At 46.5% G+C, this 18,083-nt stretch overlaps 1 protein-coding gene across 1 annotated transcript in view; it reads right to left on the bottom strand.

Annotated features, from left to right (window-relative positions):
- The window catches only part of LOC126215170 (synaptic vesicle glycoprotein 2B-like), a 210,825-nt gene that overhangs the window by 22,284 nt on the left and 170,458 nt on the right, over positions 1 to 18,083 (bottom strand). Inside the window, exons 8-9 of the mRNA XM_049941837.1 lie at positions 12,293 to 12,448; positions 10,095 to 10,354 (exon numbers count right to left, since the gene is read on the bottom strand). Coding sequence (XP_049797794.1) covers positions 10,095 to 10,354; positions 12,293 to 12,448 — 416 coding nt within the window. The remainder of the gene's footprint in view (positions 1 to 10,094; positions 10,355 to 12,292; positions 12,449 to 18,083) is intronic.

Below are 18,083 nucleotides of genomic sequence, written 5' to 3'. Positions count from 1 at the left end.
CAGCACGAACGCTGGTCCACCTGAGGCGCCAGGTGGAAATGGCATGGCAAGCCGTTCCACAGGAGTACATCCAGCATCTCTACGATCGTCTCCATGGGAGAATAGCAGCCTGCATTGCTGCGAAAGGTGGATATACACTGTACTAGTGCCGACATTGTGCATGCTCTGTTGCCTGTGTCTATGTGCCTGTGGTTCTGTCAGTGTGATCATGTGATTTACCTGACCCCAGGAATGTGTCAATAAAGTTTCCCCTTCCTGGGACAATGAATTCACGGTGTTCTTATTTCAATTTCCAGGAGTGTATTGCTTAAAGACTGCAACCACCATCCAAAACAGAAGTATCATTAAAAGTCTTGTTGATAGAGATGAACGGATATGCACATCGGAACACCTGGACGCTGAAATAAAACATCTGAAGCAGGCTTTCGAGAAAAATGACTACTCAGAGAAAGAGGTATAGAGGGTTTTCGACCAAGGAACAGAAGACCGAAAGACAAGGATGAACTACAGCGACGACAGAAACATGACATCAGACCGGTCTTTAGACCAACAAAGAAAGTAAGTCAAGTACTCCGATCTGTGAAGAGTAGACGCCCTCTTCTGTCTACATGGGGTGTATACAAAATTCCGTGTACGTGTGGTGAAGTTTATATTGGAACTACCAAAAGGAGTGTAAATACACTGCAAAAAGATCATAAAAGTCTTTGCCGACCACCAAAAATAGAGAAATCAGCTGCAGCAGAAGAATGCTCTTCAGTCAGGAAACCACGAATTGAAGTTTTCTACAACGTCACTGTTCAAAGTGCCGTCAATGCGAACAAGAGGTGACCGATACGTGTAACCAATGGCACCCCATACCATCACGGCGGTTGATACGCCAGTATGGCGATGACGAATACACGCTTCCAATGTGCGTTCACCGCTATGTCGCCAAATACGGATGCGACCATCATGATCCTTTAAACAGAACCTGGATTCATCCGAAAAAATGACGTTTGCCATTCGTGCAGCCAGGTTCGTTGTTGAGTACACCATCGCAGGCGCTCCTGTCGGTGATGTAGCGTCAAGGGTAACCGCAGCCACGATCTCCGAGCTGATAGTCCATGCTGCTGCAACCGTCGTCGAACTATTCGTGCAGATGGTTGTTGTCTTGCAAATGTCCCCATCTGTTGACTCAGGGATAAAAAAAAAAATGGTTCAATTGGTTCTGAGCACTATGGGACTCAACTGCTGTGGTCATCAGTCCCCTAGAACTTAGTACTTAAACCTAACGAACCTAAGGACATCACACACATCCATGCCCGAGGCAGGATTCGAACCTGCGACCGTAGCAGTCTCACGGTTCCGGACTGCGCGCCTAGAACCGCGTGACCACTGCGGCCGGCACTCAGGGTTCGAGACGTGGCTGCATGATCCGTTACACCCATGCGGATAAGATGCCTGTCATCTCGACTGATAGTGATACGAGGCCGTTGGGATCCAGCACGGCGTTCCGTATTACCCTCCCGAACCCACCGATTCCATATTCCGCTAACAGTCACTGGATCTCGACCAACCCGAGCAGCAATGTCGTGATACGATAAACCGCAATCGCGACAGGCTACAATCTGACCATTATCAAAGTCTGAAACGTGATGGTAAGCATTTATCCTCCTTACACGAGGCATCATAACAACGTTTCACCAGGCAACGCCGATAAACTGCTGTTTGTGTATTGGAAATCGGTTGGAAACTTTCCTGATGTCAGCACGTTGTAGGTGTCGCCACCGGCGCCAATCTTGTGTGAATGCTCTGAAAAGCTAATCATTTGCATATCACAGCATCCTACTCCAGCCGGTTAAATTTCGCGTCTGTAGCACGTCATCTTCGTGGTGTAGCAATTTTAATCGCCACAAGCCACGGCCACAATGGCGCGTCGAGTAGTCCCCTGGTCGATATGTCGGAGAGATACAACGTTGTGAATGGGATTTACAATTAGAAGTAATGTAATACTGGCCTGTTCTACCCTCGCAGCATGGAGGGGGGAGGGGGGGGGGACGCATTGGATATCCAAGAGCCATTGAGTAGCGCATCGTAAATTAAGATTGTGTACCCATTTCCATTACTGCAACATCTGTGGAGAAACCAAGAAACTACTCCAGATAAAACGTATGTACATTTTGCTATAGAATAACAATACCGGCCATTAAAATTGCTACACAAAGAACAAATGCAGATGATAAACGGGTATTCATTCGACAAATATATTGTACTAGAACTGACATGTGATTACATTTTCACGTAATTTGGGTGCATAGATCCTGAGAAATCAGTACCCCGAACAACCACCTCTGGCCGTAATAACGGCCTTGATACGGCTGGGCATTGAGTCAAACAGAGCTTGGATGGCATGTACAGGTACAGCTGCCCATGCAGCTTCAACACGATACCACAGTTCATCGAGAGTAGTGGCTGGCGTATTGTGACGAGCCAGTTGCTCGGCCACCATTGACCATACGTTTTGAATTGGTGAGAGATCTGGAGAATGTGAGGGCCAGGGCAGCAGACGAACATTTTCTGTTTCCAGAAAGGCCCGTACGAGAGTTGCAACATGCGGTCGTGCATTACCCTGCTGAAATGTAGCGTTTCGCAGGTATCGAATGAAGCGTAGAGCCACAGGTCGTAACACATCTGAAATGTAACGTCGAAGTGCCGTCAATGCGAACAAGAGGTGACCGAGACGTGTAACCAATGGCACTCCATACCATCACTGCGGGTAATACGCCAGTATGGCGATGACAAATACACGCTTCCAATGTGCGTTCACCGCGATGTCGCCAAACACGGATGCGACCATCGTGATGCTGTAAACAGAACCTGGATTCATCCGGAAAAATGACGTTTTGCCATTCGTACACCCAGGTTCGTCGTCGAGTACACCATCGCAGGAGCTCCTGTCTGCGATGCAGCGTCAAGAGTAACCGCAGCCACGGTCTCCGAGCTGATAGTCCATGCTGCTGCAAACGTCGTCGAACTGTTCGTGCAGATGGTTGTTGTCTTGCAAACGTCCCCATCTGTTGACTCAGAGATCGAGACGTGGCTGCACGATCCGTTGCGGCCATACGGATAAGATGCCTGTCATCTCGACTGCTAGTGATACGAGGCCGTTGGGATCGAGCACGGCGTTCCGTATTACCCTCCTGAACCCACCGATTCCATGTTCTGCTAACAGTCATTGGATCTCGACCAACGCGAGCAGCAATGTCGCAATACGTAAACCGCAATCGCGATAGGCTACAATCCGAGCTTTATCAAAGTCGGAAACGTGATGGTAAGCATTTCTCCTCCTTACAGGAGGCATCACAACAACGTTTCACCAGGCAACGCCGGTCAACTGTTGTTTGTGTATGAGAAATCGGTTGGAAACTTTCCTCATGTCAGCACGTTGTAGGTGTCGCCACTGGCGCCAACCTTGTGTGAATGCTCTGAAAAAATCATTTGCATATGCAGCATCTTCTTCCTGTCGGTTAAATTTCGCGTCTGCAGCACGTCATCTTCGTGGTGTAGGAATTTTAATGGCCAGTAATGTATAAATATTCCGACCGAAATAAATCCGGCGACGTCTAATCCGACGACGTAGCGGGCCAATTAATATGGCCATCTCAGCCGACCCACCGTCCACTGTAAGCACAGTGTAATACCTGCCGTGCTTCCGCTGCATAATGCGCTAGGAAACTGTCATGCCGAAACCAGTTACATTGTCGAACGTTCAAGACAGCATACTGCGTTAGTTCCTGTACCAAAAAGTTCGATATTTGGTTGATTCAACGTGCTGTCGATAAAATATGGAGCAATGAGTATGTTCCCCATGATGACACACCATAAGTTTACCGATCAAGAACGTTGAGGTCAACTTGCTGTAACCAGTGGGTATTATCTACACTCCTGTAATGCATGTTACGCTGGTTAACGCTACTATGGTTTGTCAATGCAGACTCACTGCAAAATCGTTCTTCGTGAAAGAACGCCGGGGTCACAATGAGATTTTCACTGTGCAGCAGAGTGTGCGCTGATATGAAACTTCCTGGCAGATTAAAACTGTCTGCCGCACCGAGACTCCAACTCGAGACCTTTGCCTTTCGCGGGCAAGTGAGTGGTAAGGCAAGGAAGTTTCAATGTGGGGCTCGTTTACATCTGCTGACTTGCCCATCAGAAACCTCTACACGCTTATGGAAATCGGCACCATGATGTTCTTGATGCATGGTATGGATGATAATTATGACAAGGCAGTATTTCGACTACACTACCGACGGATATTTGGATATTTGTGGTAAGTTCTTATGAGACCAAACTGCTGATGTAATCGGTTCCTAGGCTTACGCACTACTTGTCTAAATTAAACTAACTTACACTCACAAGGGAACCTCCCCATCGCACCCCCCTCAGATTTAGTTATAAATTGACACAGTGGATAGGCCTTGAAAAACTGAACACAGATCAATCGAGAAAACAGGAAGAAGTTGTATGGAACTATGAAAAAATAAGCAAAATATACAAACTGAGTAGTCCATGTGCATGATAGGCAACATAAAGGGAATATTAGCCGATGAGCGCCATGGTCTCGTGGTTAGAGTGAGCAACGGCGGAACGAAAGGTCCTTGGTTCGAGTCCTCCCTCGAGTGAAAATTCTACTTTCTTTATTTTCGCAAAGTTACGATCTGTCCGTTCATTCATTGACGTCTCTGTTCACTGTAATAAGTTTAGTGTCTGTGTTTTGCGACCGCACCGCAAAACCGTGCGATTAGTAGACGAAAGGACGTGCCTCTCCAATAGGAACCGAAAACATTTGATCGCAAGGTCATAGGTCAACCGATTCCTCCACAGGAAAACACGTCTGATATATTCTTTACGACACTGGTCACGGCATGTGCGTCACATGACAGGAATATGTTGTCGACCCACCTAACTTGCACACTTGGCGAATGGGTAAAAAGATTCTTCTACCTTGCCCGATTTAGGTTTTCTTGTGGATGTGATAATCACTCCAAAAAAAGTGACGAAAACATAAGAATTTGTCACATAAACTGCATCAAATGAATGCAACAGTTTCAGAGTCGCACAGTTTTCCCTGTGCTCTGTCAAAACATATGTTTTTTACGTTTTCAAATGTTTCCGTGCGTAGACCGTCAAATTCTGTATATGTCCAAGCAAATCTGAACATGTCCTGGAATTTTGGAGAGCGAAGTTGATTATGTGTGAGTGCCTGAACTTTGATAATTATCTGAAAATAAAAAATTAAAATTTTCACCCGAGAGAAGATTTGAACCAAGGACCTGTCGTTCCACAGCTGCTCACGCCAACCACGGGCCACGGCGCTCGTAAGCCAACGCTCTCCTTGATGTTGCCTACCTTGCGCATGGACTACTCAGTTTGTATATTTTGCTTATTTTTTTCATAGTTCCACACAACTTCTTCCTGTTTTCTCGATTGATCTGTGTTCAGTTTTTCAAGGCCTATCCACTGTGCTAACTTATAACCAAATCTGAGGGGGGTGCGATGGGGAGGTTCCCTTGTAAGTTCTAGGGGAATGATGACCTCAGATGTTAATTCTCATAGTGCTCAGAGTCATTTGCAACAGTAAACACTGCGCAAGTACTGTGATATTTGGAGCCGCTGACTGTTCTACGTCTGCACGATAGGTGAGCTCCAGTTGCAGTGTAGTTCGCTACATGGCCACAGTGGGGCGTCACACAGTCCCCTCTTCGATATGATGGAGGAATACAACGTTGCGCATGCGGTTTCCAGTTAGCATCATGGAGGTGGGTTCCCACATGCCATTGGATCGGCAAGGGCCGTTGAGTAGCACGTCGCAAATTAAGATTGTGTACCCCTTTCTATTCCTCCGATTACAGCACCATCCGTAGCGAAACGAACAAATTGCTTCAGACACAACGTATGTAGATTTTGCCATAGAAACGCAATCTGCAACGAAAAACTGGGGTTCCCATTGAAGATTTCAAAATTGCCCGCAGCCCCACCACCATCCACTCACGGGATGCGGTGCGGGTCGTGTCGTTAGATGTTACTCTCCGACAGAAACAAATTGGAATTCCAAGATGCTACTCCAGGCGGGTGTAAAATGAATGTGCGCAACGGAGAATAATACACACTAAAATGAAGATTCGGCCCTGTCTGACTACCCCTTGAAGCAGATCTTAGGATTTCTTAATTCTATAAATTACGATCTAAACATAAACGAATGATGAAGGCAACTAATCCTACTAAATGATAAACGTTGTTCCTGATTCTATACCAGGTGATCAAAAAGTCAGTATAAATTTGAAAACTGAATAAAGTGGTTCAAATGGCTCTGAGCACTATGCTGTGGTCATCAGCCCCTAGAACTTAGAACTACTTAAACCTAACTAACCTAAGGCCATCACACACATCCATGCCCGAGGCAGGATTCGAACCTGCGACCGTAGCAGTCGCACGGTTCCGGACTGCGCGCCTAGAACCGCGAGACCACCAAGGCCGGCGAAAAACTGAATAAATCACGGAATAATGTAGATAGAGAGGTACAAATTGACACACTTGCTTGGAACGACGTGGGATTTTATTAGAACCAAAAAAATACAAAATTTCAAAAAAAAATGTCCAACAGATGGCGCTTCATCTGATCAGAATAGCAATAAGTAGCATAACAAAGTAAGACAAAGCAAAGATGATGTTGTTTACAGGAAATGCTCAATATGTCCACCATCATTCCTCAACAACAGCTGTAGCCGAGGAATAATGTTGTGAACAGCACTGTAAAGCATGTCCGGAGTTATGGTGAGGCATTGGCGTCGGATGTTGTCTTTCAGCATCCCTAGAGATGTCGGTCGATCACGATATACTTGCGACTTTAGGTAAACCCAAAGCTAATAATCGCACGGACTGAGGTCTGGGGACCTGGGAGGCCAAGCATGACGAAAGTGGCGGCTGGGCACACGATCATCACCAAACGACGCGCGCAGGAGATCTTTCACGCGTCTAGCAATACTTTTTTTTTGGTTGTAATAAAACCCTATGTCATTCCAAGCATGTGTGTCAATTTTTACCTCTGTCTACATTATTCCGTGGTTTATTAAGTTTTCAAATTTATACTGACTTTGTGATCACCCGGTATTTATTGTAGATTAAAAAAACCTTTGTATTACAAAGTTTATATTTCCTAAGTAAAATTGCTATTCAATTGCCCAACTATGCCTCTTATTATGACTGCGCGGTGTAATATCACTAACGCGAAATTACTGACATCATCTACGTGCCAAACACTAGAAGACACTACTTTTACAGATGATCTACGGTGGTGTGGAACCTCAGTGGTAATAAACTAATGTGATCACAGCTGTTTAGTTTTTATAGCCTTAATAAGCCGAAGCAATTTGCGATATCACCGTATGTACTGCGTCTGGTGCGTCGAAGTGATGGTTCTCGTACACGTCTGCGACGATGGAAGAACTCCAGCCACAAATAAACTCTTTCAAACACTAGGACGGCAGAAGGCGGTCCTCTGACTAATATACTCTAATACTGTCTTCTCCTCTCTGTGTTCTACAGACGAGAAACGCGAACTCCCAACCACAAGGGTAGAGTTCAGATAACTTCTCAAGTATAGGCAGAGGAAGTGCTCTCAATTACTGAACGCTGCGTACTCAACGACGACTTCCAACCTGGATACGATCGTATAGGTTCGCAACAGTACAGTGCCTAACTGTTCTAACTATAAACTCTCCTGAGAGCAAAGACAGCTAGTCGGTCTGTACCAACAAAGCTGATATCGGGCGACCGGCACACGCGGCCGCTCACAACACAAGACCTCTTCTCCCCACCAAGGCTCGGCTCCCCACCATGGTATTTCCGAAAACGAATCATATTCCCGAAACCACGGAATATTCTACCTCTCTACAGATTCTTCCAAACGCCAACCAACCATATTTTAGTCTTTTGTCGTCCAGCGCGGAAAGTTTGTGAGGGAAAACCTCTACTCGTACAATGGTATGCTTCTGAGTAAATATTCTTGGAAATAACCCAGCCTGCGTGGTTTCCGAGGTTGCGCTTCTTCGTTCCTCTCACCTGCGTCCAAGATTTTCAGCGTTCGGAAGTATTATCCGGTTATTCTTCCGGCCCCTACTACAATAGTGGCCGGCCGTCACCCTATTGTGCTCCAGAGCTCAGGTGCCACGACGTCCGTCTAGCTTCTTCATGTGTTTACGCATGACCAGCACCTGTGCGGGCCTTCCACCCAGAGCTTGAGTTGTGCCTGCCGTTTCATCTCCACCGGCGTTTCATCCTCTACTGGTATTGGCAATCATTCATTACACCGTTTTAATAATAAAGACACTCCGTCACCTTTCGCGCAATAAGCGTTAATAATTATTTACAAGACGTACGTGACAATTTCCGTCTCCTTTATACACTCCTGGAAATGGAAAAAAGAACACATTGACACCGGTGTGTCAGACCCACCATACTTGCTCCGGACACTGCGAGAGGGCTGTACAAGCAATGATCACACGCACGGCACAGCGGACACACCAGGAACCGCGGTGTTGGCCGTCGAATGGCGCTAGCTGCGCAGCATTTGTGCACCGCCGCCGTCAGTGTCAGCCAGTTTGCCGTGGCATACGGAGCTCCATCGCAGTCTTTAACACTGGTAGCATGCCGCGACAGCGTGGACGTGAACCGTATGTGCAGTTGACGGACTTTGAGCGAGGGCGTATAGTGGGCATGCGGGAGGCCGGGTGGACGTACCGCCGAATTGCTCAACACGTGGGGCGTGAGGTCTCCACAGTACATCGATGTTGTCGCCAGTGGTCGGCGGAAGGTGCACGTGCCCGTCGACCTGGGACCGGACCGCAGCGACGCACGGATGCACGCCAAGACCGTAGGATCCTACGCAGTGCCGTAGGGGACCGCACCGCCACTTCCCAGCAAATTAGGGACACTGTTGCTCCTGGGGTATCGGCGAGGACCATTCGCAACCGTCTCCATGAAGCTGGGCTACGGTCCCGCACACCGTTAGGCCGTCTTCCGCTCACGCCCCAACATCGTGCAGCCCGCCTCCAGTGGTGTCGCGACAGGCGTGAATGGAGGGACGAATGGAGACGTGTCGTCTTCAGCGATGAGAGTCGCTTCTGCCTTGGTGCCAATGATGGTCGTATGCGTGTTTGGCGCCGTGCAGGTGAGCGCCACAATCGGGACTGCATACGACCGAGGCACACAGGGCCAACACCCGGCATCATGGTGTGGCGAGCGATCTCCTACACTGGCCGTACACCACTGGTGATCGTCGAGGGGACACTGAATAGTGCACGGTACATCCAAACCGTCATCGAACCCATCGTTCTACCATTCCTAGACCGGCAAGGGAACTTGCTGTTCCAACAGGACAATACACGTCCGCATGTATCCCGTGCCACCCAACGTGCTCTAGAAGGTGTAAGTCAACTACCCTGGCCAGCAAGATCTCCGGATCTGTCCCCCATTGAGCATGTTTTGGAGTGGATGAAGCGTCGTCTCACGCGGTCTGCACGTCCAGCACGAACGCTGGTCCAACTGAGGCGCCAGGTGGAAATGGCATGGCAAGCCGTTCCACAGGACTACATCCAGCATCTCTACGATCGTCTCCATGGGAGAATAGCAGCCTGCATTGCTGCGAAAGGTGGATATACATTGTACTAGTGCCGACATTGTGCATGCTCTGTTGCCTGTGTGTATGTGCCTGTGGTTCTGTCAGTGTGATCATGTGATGTATCTGACCCCAGGAATGTGTCAATAAAGTTTCCCCTTCCTGGGACAATGAATTCACGGTGTTCTTATTTCAATTTCCAGGAGTGTATATTCATGTACAGCCTATCACATGATACCTAGTTGTGTTTGTAAATCGCGGCAAGGTATGTGGATGAGTTCATGTAAGATGCGAAATTATAGCCACCTTACAAAATTACAGCTTTTTTGGACAGATGTGTAGTTTTCGCGATATTTCAACGTCTTCAGTTGCAAGGAATACCATGCATAGTACCGACAGAACCGGTATCTGGAGAAGCGAGTCCAGGGGCGGCACTCACCAATGATGGTCTTCTTGGAGATGACCCTCAGGAGGAGGACGACCGAGGCGTAGGAGATGGCGGAGCCGCAGCCGATGATGAGAGTGTTTTGGAAGCTGGTGGAGCTGATGGACACGGCACAGGCGCGGGGCAGCAGCTCCAGAACTGGAGGCTCCAGTGAGGCATTCCCCAGCGTCCAGGCCTCCGGCAGGACCCCCGTGGCAGTCTCGGTCCAGTTGAAGGTCTCGCTCCATGAGTTGGCAACGGAGGTATTCAGGACACTGAGGCACAAGACACAGAAGATGAGCCACTCTGACAGGATAGGTGCTGGTGCAGCATGTACGCAGCCAAGCGAGACACCTGCAGCTAAAGAGGGACCCATGTGTGTGGAATGAATTAGATGCAATAGCATGACAAAATGAGGAAATATAAAAAAGCAGCACATTAAACAGACAAGAGATACTACACAAATGTAATAACAGTGAATGATAGGGTGTGCAAAATGCCTATAGTAGAGACGCGAAGCTGAAGAAGAAGACATGACCAAGGGTAGAATACTTTTCATCTATAAGAAGATTATACAGTGATTGTGCATTACTTACTGAACAGCCCTCGTATTTAATCACTGGCATAATTTAATACGAAAATATTATGGCAGCATTGTGTACACTACTGGCCATTAAAATTGCTACACCAAGAAGAAATGCAAATTTATTATTTATTGGACAAATATATTATACTAGAAGTAACATGTGATTACATTTTCACGCAGTTTGGGTGCATAGATCCTGAGAAATGAGTACCCATAACAACCACCTCTGGCCATAATAACGGCATTGATACGCCTGGGCATTGAGTCGAACAGAGCTCTGATAGCGTGTACAGGTACAGCTGCCCATGCAGCTTCAACACGATACTACAGTTCATCAACAGTAGTGATTGGCGTATTGTGACGAGCCAGTTGCTCGGCCACCATTGACCAGACGTTTTCAATCGGTGAGAGATCTGGAGAATGTGCTGGCCAGGGCAGCAGTCGAACATTTTCTGTATCCAGAAAGGCCCGTACAGGACCTGCAACATGCGGTCGTGCATTATCCTGCTGAAATGTAGGGTTTCGCAGGGATCGAATGAAAGGTAGAGCCATAGGTCGTAACACATCTGGAATGTAACGTCCACTGTTCAAAGTGCCGTCAATGCGAACAGGAGGTGACCGAGACGTGTAATCAATGGCACCCCATACCATCACGCCGGGTGATACGCCACTATGGCGACGACGAATACACGGTTCCAATGTGTGTTCACCGCGATGTTGCCAAACACGGATGCGACCATTATGATGCTGTAAACAGAACATGGATTCATCCGAAAAAATGACGTTTCGCCATTCGTGAACCCAGGTTCGTCGTCGAGTACACCATCGCACGCGCTCCTGTCTGTGATGCATCGTCAAGGGTAACCGATCTGATAGTCCGTGCTGCTGCAAACGTCGTCGAACTGTTCTTTCAGATGGTTGTTGTCTTCCAAACGTCCCCATCTGTTGACTGAGAGATCGAGACGTGGCTGCACGATCCGTTACAGCCATGCGGATAAGATGCCTGTCATCTCGACTGATAGTGAAACGAGGCCGTTGGGATCCAGCACGGCGTTCCGTATTACCCTCCTGAACCCACCGATTCCATATTCTGCCAACAGTCATTGGATCTCGACCATCGCGAGCAGGAATGTCGCGATACGATAAACCGCAATCGCGATAGGCTACAATTCGACCTTTATCAAAGTCGGAAACGTGATGGTACGCATTTCTCCTCCTTACACGTGGCATCACAACAACGTTTCACCAGGCAACTCCGGTCAACTGCTGTTTGTGTATGAGAAATCTGTTGGAAATGTGTCAGCACGTTGTAGGTCTCGCCAGCGGCACTAACCTTGTGTGAATGCTCTGAGAAGCTAATCTTTTGCATATCACAGCATATTCTTCCTGTCGGTTAATTTTCGCGTCTGTAGCACGTCATCTTCGTGGTGTAGCAATTTTAATGGCCAGTAGTGTATAATGCAATGCATACAAAACCTTAGAAGAGGCTCTTATCTACCACTCGATGTGGAATATCATGCACACTTGTCTAGTAAGGTTCAAAACAAGTCAAGATGATCTCACATATCCTCAGCACCCTAAGAATTCGTTTGGCACAGCGCTTGATGGAAGAGTGGGCTGGACTCACCTGGGCAGGATGGCCTGTCCAGCGAAGGGCGCCTGCTGCTGGCCAGCCAGGATGGCGATGACGTCACACACGCTGGCCTCGTGGTCCGGGTACATGGACCGGAAGTCCGACATGCGGGTCATCAGGTCAGGCAGCCACAGGAAGAATCCACCGGAGCTGTGCAGAGAGCGCAGTTTGACAAGACACAGTTGCTGGAGACTAGGTTACATGAAAGATAAACTAGAATGTTACTACCACTTCACTTTTTTTTTTTTTTTTTTGAGTCATCAGTCTTCTGGCTGGTTTGATGCAACCTGCCCCGAATTCCTGTCCCGTGTCAACCTCTTCATCTCAGAGTAGCACTTGCAACCTACCTCTTCAGTTATTTGCTGGATTTCCATCTCTGTCTTCCTCTACAGTTTTTTACCCTCTACAGCTCCTAGTACCATGGAAGTCATTCCCTGATGTCCTAACAGATGTTTTATCATTCTGTCCCATCTCTTTGTCAGTGTTTTCCACATATTCCTTTCCTCCCCAATTCTGCGCAGAACCTCCTCATTCCTTACCTTATTAGTCCACCTAATTTTCCACATTCATGTATAACAAATGGCTCTGAGCACTATGGGACTTAACATCTGACGTCATCAGCCCCCTAGAACTTAGAACTACTTAAACCTAACTAACCTAAGGACATCACACACATCCATGCCCGAGGCAGGATTCGAACCTGCGACCGTAGCAGTCCCGCGGTTCCGGACTGCAGCGTCTAGAACCGCTCGGCCACCGCGGCCGGCCATGTATAACACCACATCTCAAATGATTCGATAGTCTTCTGTTACGGTTTTCCCACAGTCCATGTGGATGTAAGGTAGCATTTAAGTCAAGGTATAAGCTGTCTTCGTTTCGAATTTCATCCAAATCCGTCCATCCGTTTTAACGTGAAGGAGTAACGAACATAGCAACACACACACACACACACACGTACAAACTTTCGCATTTATAATACAACGGGCTAGTCACCTGAAACGTGCACCGCAAATATTGCGGAAATTTAAAGTGATGAGCAGTTTTCACAGAATGGGTTGGTCATTAGGGGCTCGTCAAGAGATTGTAATAATATGAGGGTGAAACTTCCTGGCAGATTAAAACTGTGTGCCCGACCGAGGCTCGAACTCGGGACCTTTGCCTTTCGCGGGCAAGTGCAAAGGTCCCGAGTTCGAGTCTCGGTCGGGCACACAGTTTTAATCTGCCAGGAAGTTTCATATCAGCGCACACTGCGCTGCAGAGTGAAAATCTCATTCTGGAAAATGTGGTTTGAAATGTTCTCTGAACGGAATAGAAAAAAAGTACTAAATCACTGAAACGTTTTTTATTTTTGCATGTAGTCTCCTTGTAGATTAATGCACTTGGTCCAACGATGATCCACAACCTTGATCTCATCTCGAAAATGAGTTTCCTCCAGGTCTGCAAAATAGTTGTCCGGCTGTCAATTCTTCGTTTGAAGTGAATCTTCTGACGGGGCCATATCAGGTGAATAAGGCGGGTGTGGGAACAATCCATAGCTTGGTTCGTGTAATTTTGCCATGGCAACGGCACGCGTGTCATCAGGTCCGGCAGCCACAGGAAGAAGCCCCCGGAGCTGCGCAGAGAGTGCAGTCTGACAAGACACAGACTAGTTTACTTCGTTATGAAACATAAACCAAAATGTTACTACCACTTTACTTTTTTTTTGAGTCATCAGTCTTCTGACTGGTTTGATGCAAGCTTCCCCGAATTCCTCTCCTGTGTGAACCTCTTCATCTCAGAGTCGCACTTGCAACCTACCTCTTCAGTTATTTGCTGGATTTCCATCTCTGTCTTCCTCTGCAGTTTTTACCCTCTTCACCTCCTCTAGTATCGTAATACATTGACAGGTGTCCCACCATACTGCCCCATCTGCTTGTCAGTTTTTTCCATTTACAGGGTGTAAATTTTAAGTTGATAAACCAGAATAACTCGAAAAATAAGCTTCACACGAGAAAATGTGTAGAATCTAAAGTTGATTATTTTCGAGGGGGACATCTTCTAGTACTGAAATTAGCCCACCACCCCACGCTCCTGGGGGTGGGGCGGGAGGCAGCTTTAAAATTTCAAATGGGAACCCCCATTTTTTTATTACAGAATCAGATTCTACATTAAAAACTACGTACATTTTGTCTTAAGCATTTGTTTTGATTATTGGTAGTTCGCGCTGTAATTCAAGAAAATCCATGTTCTCATTTTTGCGTCGAAAATGGTTGCAACCCTTGTTCACAGTACGAGCAGCCCTTAGCGGCTCGCCGTCTCTCAACTGTTCATGACGTCGCCTTTCCGGCTTAGATCCTTTTTTTAATATGTGACTTGTAAGTACTGCGTCTTTTCGAGTCAGTACAAACTTTAAGTTTATTAATGTACTATATACCTAATATGTTTTAGAACAGTTAGTCTAATTCTAAAGACGACGCTCATAGTAGCGTCGAAACCAGGTTAATTTTGACTTAATATTTGTGACCGAGGGCTTATTTGTTCCAATATAAATAAAAATACTTATTTACTCCATAAATTTTGATTCGCTAAAACTAAAACTATCCCTCTCTCCCCATACGGTGAGGTTTGAGAGAGAGGATTTAGAGTTTTACAAATGTTGACCCAAATATTAATTTTTTCCGCACATTCGGATAAATCTTGTGTGTTTCGTGATCATGAGGCCACACAACTTTTAATTATCAAACAGATCATCTGACTAGCTGACTAACTAACCAAACATCCTACTTACTAACGAGTGAACTCATTTTTTATTTATCCGTAACCATTTTCCACGCAAAAATAACAATATGGAGTTTCTTGAATTACAGCGCCTACTACCAAGAATCAAAACAAATGTTAAAGACAGAATGTATGTAGTTCTTTATGTAGACTCTGATTCTGCAATAAAAAATGGGGGTTCCCATTTAAAATTTTAAAGTTGCCACCCGTTTCACACCCAGGGGGCTGGGGTGGCAGGCTAATTTTAGTACCAGCAGATGTCCCCGTCGAAAATAATCAACTTTGGATTCTACACATTTTTTCGTGTGAAGCTTATTTTTCGAGTTATTCTGGTTTGTCAACCCTCAGAAAATCACCAAGGAACCTCCTCATTGCCCGCATCTCGTGGTCGTGCGGTAGCGTTCTCGCTTCCCACGCCCGGGTTCCCGGGTTCGATTCCCGGCGGGGTCAGGGATTTTCTCTGCCTCATGATGGCTGGATGTTGTGTGATGTCGTTAGGTTAGTTAGGTTTAAGTAGTTCTAAGTTGTAGGGGACTGATGACCATAGATGTTAAGTCCCATAGTGCTCAGAGCCATTTGAACCATTTTGAACCTCCTCATTCCTCACCTTATTAGCACAACTAATTTCACACATTCTTCTGTAGCACAGATCAAATGCTTCGATTCTCTTCTGTCCCGGTTTTCCCACAGTCCATGTTCTGTATATTATTCACAAAAATAATATAAAGAAGAATAAAACGAAAATTGAGGATGTGTCAGATGACGATAAGTTAGGCTTTAGGAAAGGTAAAGGCACCAGAGAGGCAGTTTTGACGTTGCGGGCCGGCCGGACTGGCCGTGCGGTTCTAGGCGCTACAGTCTGGAGCCGAGCGACCGCTACAGTCGCAGGTTCGAATCCTGCCTCGGGCATGGATGTGTGTGATGTCCTTAGGTTAGTTAGTTCTAAGTTCTAGGGGACTGATGACCTCAGAAGTCCCATAGTGCTCAGAGCCATTTGAACCATTTTTTTGACGTTGCGGTTAATAATGGAAGCAAGACTGAAGAAAAATCAAGATACGCTCATGGATGCATGAGCTGTTCAACTGATTGTGCGATAACTCTCGCACTTGTCAGCTCTTGCAGTCTTTGGATTTGTGTGGGTAATGTTTTTCCGAAAGTCGGATGGTATATCGCCAGACGCATACTTTCTACCAACCAACGTGAGTAGTCGCTTTGTTGCCACTTCCCCCAACCGATCGTATGTGGGAATTTTAGCGGGAGCCTGAACGATGTATTTCAGCAGTACTGACAGCCGTCGAGAGTGTCATGTTGCCACTGTGGAAATTCGACGAGGCCGATGCAGTGTTGGGAGAAAGGTCTCCTAGCTGAAGGGTGCCGTGTGGACCTACAAGCTGAAGTTACGGTTTCTAGGTAACTACAGGGCAAAAATTCGAAACGCTAAGTACGTCAGGCACACAATTCCGAAGATTGCAAGAGCCGCCAAGTGCGGAAATTATCCGACAATCAGCTTAACAGCTCATGCATCCAAGTTGCTGAGAAGAATAATTTACAGAAGAATGGAAAAGAAAATTGAGAATGTGTTAGAGGACGATCAGTTCCGCTTTAGAGAAGCAATTATAATGTTGCGGTTGATACTGGAAACAAGATTAAAGAAAATCAAGATACATTCAAAGGATTTGTCTTCCTGAAACACCTTTCGACAATGTGAAATGGTCCAAGACGTTCTAAATCATAAGAAAAATAGGAAAGATGGGTAACATACAACATGTACAAGAGCCAAGAGGGAACAGTAAGAGTGGAAGACAAAGAAGGAAGCGCTCGGATTATGAAGGGTGTAAGACGGGAATGGCAAATGGTTCAAATGGCTCTGAGCACTACGGGACTTAACATCTGAGATCATCAGTCCCCTAGAACTTAGAACTACTTAAACCTAACTAACCTAAGGATATCACACACATCCATTCCCGAGGCAGGATTCGAACCTGCGTCCTAGCGGTCGCGCCGTTCCAGACTGAAGCGCCTAGAACCGCTGGGCCATAGCGGACGCCGTAAGGCGGGGATGTAGTCTTTCACCGCTACTGCCCAATGTATGTATCGAAGAAGCAATGGCTGAAATAAAAGAGTGGAATTAAAATTCAAGGAGAAAGGATATCAATGATAAGATTCGCTGATGTCATTGCTATCGTCAGTGAAAGTGAAGAAGAATTACAAAATCTGCTGAATGGAATAAACAGTCTAAAGTGTAGAGAACATGGATTGAGAGTAAACCGAAGAAAGGCGAAAGTAATGAGAAGTTGAGAAAATGAGAAGAGCGAGAAACTTAACATCGTCATTGGTGATCCTGAAGTAGACGAAGGAATTCTGTTATCTACCAGCAAAATAACCCATGATGGATGGAGCAAGGAAGACGTAAAAGATAGACAAGCTTTGGCCAAAAAATGTTCAAATGTGTGTGAAATCTTATGGGACTTAACTACTAATGTCATCAGTCCCTAAGCTTACACACTACTTAACCTAAATTATCCTAAGAACAAACACACACGCACCCATGCCCGAGAGAGGACTCGAACCTCCGCCGGGACCTGCCGCACAGTCCATGACTGCAGCGCCTCAGACCGCTCGGCTAATCCCGCGCGGGGACAAACTTTGGCAAAAGGGGCATTCCTGGCCAAGAGAAGTCAACTAGTATCAAACATAGGCCTCAAACTGAGGAAGAAATTTCTGAGAATGTACGTTTGGAGCACAGCACTGTATGGTGGTGAACATTCTGTGGTAAAACCAGGACAGAAGAGACCCAAAGCACCTGAGATGTGGTGCTACTGAAGAAAGTTGAAAATTAAGTGTGGTGATGAGGTAAGGAATGAGGAGATTCTGCGGAGAATCAGCAAGGAATGGAATATATGCGAGACATTGACAAGAAGAAGGGATAGGGTGGTAGGGCATCTGTTAAGACATCATGGAGTGAATCTGATGGTGCTAGAGGGAGCTGTAGAGAATAAAAACTGTAGTGGAGTGATTGGAATACATC

Source organism: Schistocerca nitens, chromosome 12 (genome assembly GCF_023898315.1).
Source record: "Schistocerca nitens isolate TAMUIC-IGC-003100 chromosome 12, iqSchNite1.1, whole genome shotgun sequence".
NCBI classification, from domain to species: domain Eukaryota; kingdom Metazoa; phylum Arthropoda; class Insecta; order Orthoptera; family Acrididae; genus Schistocerca; species Schistocerca nitens.
Note: the sequence above shows the minus strand (reverse complement) of the source record. Positions and strands in the feature narration are given on the sequence as shown.